The sequence below is a fragment of the Piliocolobus tephrosceles genome, chromosome 9 (assembly GCF_002776525.5).
Source record: "Piliocolobus tephrosceles isolate RC106 chromosome 9, ASM277652v3, whole genome shotgun sequence".
Taxonomy (NCBI): domain Eukaryota; kingdom Metazoa; phylum Chordata; class Mammalia; order Primates; family Cercopithecidae; genus Piliocolobus; species Piliocolobus tephrosceles.
In genome coordinates this window covers 64,384,996-64,392,742 of record NC_045442.1, presented here as the reverse complement: position 1 = coordinate 64,392,742, position 7,747 = coordinate 64,384,996, and the positions used below count along the sequence as shown (strand labels likewise).

The window sequence follows — 7,747 nt, the reverse complement described above, 5'->3', positions numbered from 1 at the left end:
AGCAATTCTCTCTACCCTTGGATCAACTTCATATCACAGGTATCTGCTAGTTTATGTTCTAATATAACTGTTGTGTGCACAGTACTATTTCCTGTTTCTCTTCAAGTTATGCTTTCATTGTCTTTGGTACTTGGGCTACAATCTCATCAATCCTGGGTACGTGGCCTGCAAAATCATACATCTTATTAGCACTTTGGACAATAACGTCCAGAACAAATGTACAGTCCATTTTGCAGAGAAACATTCCACAGAGCAGCACAGAGGAGCTCTTTGGAGGAAAGGGATGAAGTAAATGAATATGAAGAACAACAGCATTAATAGGGCAGAATTCCTCAGAAAAACAGAAAAATATATTTGACATTTTGATGACTATATAACATAGTTTTTTCTGTCACAGGACTGCTGTTCCCAACCAAGACTGTTACGACTCAAAGTAACAGAGCTGAGTGGCTCCATGCAAAAGTCTGTGTTCAACATCTGTCATGCTGGAGATCATTAATGTTCAATTGCTTCCTATTGTCTTCCTGTCATTCAACTTCATTTCATTGTCATTGCTTCAGCTGGGGGATTAATCAACTATTTATGGGAAGACAGGACTTGGAGTCAGGGCAGTCACAATGGGGTTATAGTCTGAGCAATGGTGGGGAAAGCAAGTCACGGTTAAAAGACTCCTGGTTTGTGAGAGTTTGTTGATACTTTAATTAAATAAACATATTTGAGAATAATGCTGACATGTCCATATCTCAGAAGAAGAAAGAGCATACTTGCTCTTCCTAAATAATCCAATAAGGATTCTGGATTGAACCTATTTGGAGGTAGTTTTCTGGCTCATTATCCAGAGTACCCAGGATTGATGAGATTGTAACCCGAGTACCAAAGACAATGAAAGCATAACTTAAAAACAAACAGGAAATAGTACTGTGCACACAACAGTTACGTTAGAACATAAACTAGCAGACTGTCATTATCAATAGCAGAAACCATGCTTTGCTATTATTCCAGGGGGCAGTTGACACAACTGAAATGTTCAAAGATATAAACTATTTTCAAAAATTGTGCTTTAGGAACTATTTTTTAAAACCTCACAAGTTACTTAGATGTTCTCATTTTGCACAAAAATGTGCATTATGATTAGTTTTCTTTGATTTGAATGTTAAACGATTAAATGATTAGTTATCATCTCAGTGCATTTCCCACAAACATTTATGAACCTGTGGCAGGGGAAATGAAGCATAAATACTGAATTAATTTGCCTAAGTATCTGAACTCAAGCAACCCAATTATATAATTAGAATAATATAAAGTGTTATACACACGTTAATATCTTTTGATATGTTATAATAATTGTTTCATAGAAAACAGTCAAATTATTTGCACAGTAAAATTCCATGTCTGCAATAATATTGGAACCTACTAATTTGTTCCAATTTACTTAATAACTAAAATTTAAATGTCAGTATATTAGATCAGCGTTATGCAAAATTGTCACACTTCTCAACAAAGCTACATCATCTTATGCTACAGTCCTGATGTATCTCATAATGCCAAAACCGACATCTTCACACAGATGATTTCTAATAATTTACAAATCCTCGGTTACGTTTTTGACACGTAAGCTGCCCACTGATATGGGAAAAGATAGACCAAGCTCTGTCCCAACCCCCACCTTGTTATTCTTTTGGGGACAGCCAGGCCACTCCAGATGGTGTGTTAGTTAGTGTTGGACATAGCTTTGGAGAAACTTCAACAGACTAAGGCTGTAATGTCAGGATTTTGCTGTGAGTCGCCCCCTCCCCGCCGCAGTTCCCAGGGTAGGAAGGTGCTGAGATAGAAGCCGAGGGACGCCCGCCCACCTGCCACCACCTGTTCCCTCCTTCAGCTCTCTGCTATAAATTCTCCTCTCTCCAAGATTCATCCCGCACTCTCCGACAGCTACTGCGCTAGAAGCGCTCCTTCCCTGAGCTTCGGGAAAGAGTTCATCTTCCTGCAAAGGAGTCTCAGGCTTTCCCAGAGGACTTGAAAGGCCTTCCTCGAACCAGCCACACCAAACTCTGCTGCAGAAGGTTTCCTTCTCTTTTTCAACTTCACGTTGAGAAAATGACTTTCCCTTGAGCATCTCAATATCTCCTAAATTTGGGGAAGTGAAGAGATATCAGCCTGGTCATCCAGTAGGACAGAAGGCCGAGTCCCGCACTCCGCCCTGTAAACTATTTGATTGCACGTGAGTTGCTTTGTTTATGACTTATTTGCTCAGAAGAGCCACGTTGGGAAGCGGCTCGAGAGACCAGCCCACGCGCAGGTTCTGAGCGGGCGTGCGTGCGTGCGAGGTTGGTGCCTCGCTGCTTGGGGCCAAGGATGAAGTCCTGCAAACCCGGCGGCCCGCCGGCGGGAGCGCGCGTTGCACCCCCGTGCGCGGCCGGCGCCGAGTGCGCGGGCACGTGCTCCGGGGCCGGGCGGCTGGAGAGCGCGGCGCGCAGGCGCCTGGCGGCCAACGCGCGTGAGCGCCGCCGCATGCAGGGGCTCAACACGGCCTTCGACCGCTTACGGAGGGTAGTTCCCCAGTGGGGCCAGGATAAAAAGCTATCCAAGTACGAGACCCTGCAAATGGCGCTGAGCTACATCATGGCTCTGACCCGGATCCTGGCCGAGGCCGAGCGATTCGGCTCGGAGCGGGACTGGGTGGGTCTCCACTGTGAGCACTTCGGCCGCGACCGCTACCTCCAGTTCCCGGGCGCGAAGCTGCCTGGCGACAGCGAGCTGTACAGCCAGAGACTCTTCGGCTTCCAGCCCGAGCCCTTCCAGATGGCCACCTAGGGCGCGCGCCTCCGCGGCGGTGGATGCCCGGCAGCCGCTCCGAGCCGCGGCCCTGCCCCAAGTAGCCCAGAAGCCTCCGGCAGCCCCGGATTCTAAGAATGCATTCCTCGAGGAAAATCAGTCAATTCTCAGATTACCTTTATTTGCATCATCAGACCTATGGACGCAATAATTTAATTGCCTTTCTTTTCCCCTCCTCCTATTTTGTCGATTTCATTAATGGATCTTGTGAATGGGTTGATTGCTGTGAAAATAATGCCCCCTTTCCCCTTTTCTGGGCTACTCTGAGGGAAAACAATCTTAGGAAAAAAAATAGGATTAGGCTATTCTGTTCCAGTCCTCAGAGAAATAATCACTTTCTTAAACTTTGTGAGTTTGTCCTGTTCGGGTGAAGTTACGGTATCCATTACTTGTGTTTGCTCACAATAGAGCTACCTTCCCGTTGTGTAAATGCGTTTTTGCTTTAGTGCATTGTGTGTGCATGCATGAAGTAGAAACACTTTTTTTTTTCGGGGTACAGTACATGGGTATCGGTGCTCTGTATTTTTTTAAACTGTGTACACATTATTAAATATAGATTTTATAAAATATAAATAAAAACGTGGATTTGTTTTTCATGCTAACTACCTTGTCAGTTGCCTGATGGCGCTAAAGAACTCTTTGGAGGTGATGATATAGAATGCTTCCCTGAGCAAAGATGTGGAGTGTTTAAACCTAATACGACCAATAAACGAATGTGCCGCTTTGTAGTACTTCCTCAAAAAGCTGATGAGAGTACATGTAATTAATTTGAACATTTTCTCTGTCACTTGTAAATTTTTGTTGATTTTTTAAAAGATTAAAGTGAAATATTTAGCTTTTAAGTAACTAGATACAGAGTTCCTCAATATTTTATTACCCATATTAAGCAGATTACTAAGTCTTTACAAGTACCCAAATATATGTAGTTATTCTTATATGTATACAGTAATGTATATATACACACACATACAGGAATACACACATGTATTTCTAAAACTAACACATACATTAAAAATATTGCCTTTGGAGGCGATTTTCTTTTTCTTTTTTTGAGACAGAGTCTCGCTCTGTCGCCCAGGCTGGAGTGCAGTGGCGTGATCTAGGCTCACTGCAAGCTCCGCCTCCCGGGTGCACGCCTCCGGGGTAGCTGGGACTACAGGCGCCCGCCACCACGCCCGGCTAATTTTTTTTTTTTTTTTTTTTTTTTTTTTGTATTTTTAGTAGAGACGGGGTTTCACCGTGTTAGCCAGGATGGTCTCAATCTCCTGACCTTGTGATCTGCCCGCCTTGGCCTCCCAAAGTGCTGGGATTACAGGCATGAGCCCCCGGCCGGAAGTGATTTCCTTTTAATCAGTACAAGTTGGACAATAAGGGCTTCACTACCATCAAGACCAATCAAAATGGGAGCAAAATAATAAACATGGTATTGATTTGAATTACTTTTATTAATTTGCTTAACCATTGCATAAATAAACCAAGCCCTTCATATAAAGAGTGAGAAGAGTGATGCGTGCATTTGGGAGAATGTCTTACTCATAATTAGGAAAAGCAGGACTCTAAGTTATCTATGCATTTGGAATTTGTCTTGTCACAAGTCAACAAAAACAACACCAATCACTCCCAAAACTCTTTTATTTTGGATTCCAAAGTCTAACCTCAGACACAGCTGCCTCTTCGCAGTTTATTTACAGACTTTATTACAATTTTTATTTTCTTAGTTATCCCTATCAAAATCTATTTGGTTTGTAATGAGGGAAATTGTCTTCCCCAGCCCATACATTCATTTACACTTAAAAAAATCACAAGTGGGCCAGGCGCAGTGGCTCATGCCTGTAATCTCAGTACTTTGGGAGGCCGAGGCAGGTGGATCACCTGAGGTTAGAAGTTCGAGACCAGCCTGACCAACATGATGAACCCCTATCTCTACTAAAAATACAAAATTAGACAGGCGTGGTGGCATATGCCTGTAATCCCAGCTACTTGGGAAGCTGAGGTAGGAGAATCGCTTGAACCTAGGAAGTGGAGGTTGCAGTGAGCCGAATTGCGCCATTGCACTCCAGCCTGGGCAATAAGAGCAAAACTGTCTAAATAAAAAAAAAAAAAAAATCACAAGTGTATTTTCAGAAGCCCTTTGGGAGTTTGAAGCTGCATTTCCCTTTCCAGGTGATAGCTGTTAATAAGAAACAGAAGAGAGCTCAGAACTTTGCTTCCTGCAAATTTGATAGTAAACTGAAAATTTAGAAACTGCAAATTCGATAGTGAGATGTTTAACTTCTTGACTTCAACAACTTTTAAAAGACGCTATGTAATCTGGCAGACAAACAACACAATTCTAGAAGTGATGATGCCAGGACCCCTTTCTAGTCACAACTCCACTCTGCAGTGTGCACTTGGGTCAATAGCAAGATTCAAGGCATTTGCCTTACTCGCTACTAGGGCACAATAGTCTACTTACTCAGATCTCCTGAAAAGCTTCATTAATAACTCCAGTAAGTGTGCAGAGTTTCAGAATGAGCAAAATCGGTGCTTTTATCAGAGAACGTCTCAAAAATATATTAAGATCATTAGTCATTTTCCAGGTAGGGTGTCACATCTCCCTCTCTGAACTGTAAGTACCTTGTGAAAGAGTAGTGTGCTTTTCATTATTTGTCTATGGCTTCTAGTATAGAGCTTTGCACAGAAAAAAATTATTTTTTCAACAGATATTTCATTTTTGGCTACTAATTTAACAACACTTTCTCAATGAAATAAAACAATTCAATTAAAATGATGGGATTCTAATCTCATACTTCTTCCCTAACCTCACACCTCCAAAAGAATGGGAGTCTGTCTTTTAAATATTAAGCCTTTAGCTGTCTGCTTCTGGAAGCAACTTAGCTCTTGCCAAATTTCTAAACTTTCCACCCCACTCAATGTACTATTTTTTTTTTTTCCTGAAAGACATTTGAGGGAACAGTAAATGAGCCTCAGTGATAAAATCCAATCTTTGATGAAACTCTTCAAACTGTATGTTGAGAGATCCATTGTGGTTTATGAAGTAGGAGCTCAGATAAAACCAAGTATAAAATCTTTCTGCAGTCAAGATTCATCTATCATGATAATAGAATTTAGATTACCAAGCAACCTAAAACTTGCTATAGTATTTTATACTGTTCATCTTGAAAATTCATTTTCTTTCTAGTTTGACAAGACATTAAAATTCAAAAATATTTTTGTATCTGTGCTCCCTTTTTTCAACAAATCAACAAATATTATCAAGTACCTACACATACCCAGTCTTATGTGACACCATTCTTGTCCTTGGCTAGACAACCAAAAGCGAACACACATGTTCTAATCAATAAGTAGTCCTAAACAGAGTTTAGCTGAATCCTTCAATAGTGTAGTACCAGGGATATGTGCCATAAAAGCTCCTAAGAGAGGGGCATTAAATAATAAAGGAAGACCTCCTCTGAAAGTTTAACTAGCTATTATTATATGTGGGCTCTGCCTGGGTGCAAGCTAGAGACTGAGCTCCCAAACCCCAAGGTCAGAACTCTTGAAGAACCTCATAAAAATGAATGGGACTATCAAGATGGGAAAGGTGACTGGGCACCGTGGCTCATTCCTGTAATCCTGGCACTTTGGGAGCCTGAGGCAGGAGGGTAACTTGAGGCCAGGAATTCAAGACCAGCCTGGGCAGCAAAGCGAGACTCTATTTCTACAAAAAAATCAGCCAGGTGTGGTGGTATGCATCTATAGTCCCAACTACTCTGGAGGCTGAGTTGGGGGAGGATTGCTTGAGTCCAGGAGTTCCAGGTTGCAGTGAGCTATGATTGTGCCTCATCACTCCAGCCTGGGTGTCAGAGTAAGATCCTGTCTCAAACACAAAAACAAAAACAAAAAAAGATGGAACAATCCAGCATTAATCTCATTACCAAAAACTGGTTATACTGACTTCTTATATTTTCTATTTGCAGATCTTAAGGAAGATGAGGCTAAACATCCAATATAGCCAGCTTCTTAATGAGTTGACATTTATACTAATGAAGAGCTAAAATTTCTGCTAGATATGGCCCAGATGGGGGTGTATTTAGGTTGTGGTTAGTGGAGCTGCAGGATTCAACAATTAAGGTTCAATTCACTTAAATTTTGCCATATTACAGTAAAAGCAAAGTGCTATTTTGGTATTGAATTTGGCTAGTATCTACTCTCTGTCTAGACATCACCGAAGGTATCTCTTTTCTATACCTATGGGTGAAAGAAATTTCTTTCTTTCTTTTTTTTTTTTTTTTTTAAGATGGTGTCTCGCTCTGTCACCCAGGCTGAAGTGCAGTGGTGCAATCTCGGCTCACTGCAAGCTCCGCCTCCTGGGTTCATGCTATTCTCGTGCTTCAGCCTCCCGAGTAGCTGGGACTACAGGCGCCTGCCACCATGTCCGGCTAATTTTTTGTATTTTTAGCAGAGATGGGGTTTCACCATGTTAGCCAGGATGGTCTCAATCTCCTGAACTCGTGTTCCACCCATCTCGGCCTCCCAAAGTGCTGGGATTACAGGTGTGAGCCACCACGCCTGGCCAGAAATTTCAAAGTACATATAAGACTATAAATATATGATCTGTTGTTGCATATGTACACCTTTTTCCTTCTCTGGTTATACATATACTAGTGGGTACAAATGTTAACAAGTATTATATTGAATTTACATATGATTTTTAGATTGCTATTTCAGATGAATAGTGTATCCTCAAAATACCGAAGCTGAAAAAACAGTCATACATCACTCAACAATGGGCATACATTCTGAGAAACGCATTGTTACATGATTTCATCATTGTATGAACATCATAGAGTGTACTTACACAAACTAGATGGTCTAGCCTGCTATACACCTAGGCCATATGGTATAGCCTATAGCTCCTAGCCTATAAACC

General features: G+C 41.7%; 1 protein-coding gene across 1 annotated transcript; it reads left to right on the top strand.

Moving 5' to 3' along the window:
* The first annotated feature begins 1,924 nt into the window (after positions 1 to 1,924).
* On the top strand, positions 1,925 to 3,434 carry ATOH7 (atonal bHLH transcription factor 7). The gene has a single exon (XM_023204780.1). The coding sequence runs from the start codon at positions 2,356 to 2,358 to the stop codon at positions 2,812 to 2,814; it is 459 nt and encodes a 152-aa protein (XP_023060548.1). The 5' UTR covers positions 1,925 to 2,355; the 3' UTR covers positions 2,815 to 3,434.
* Positions 3,435 to 7,747: the final 4,313 nt, after the last annotated feature.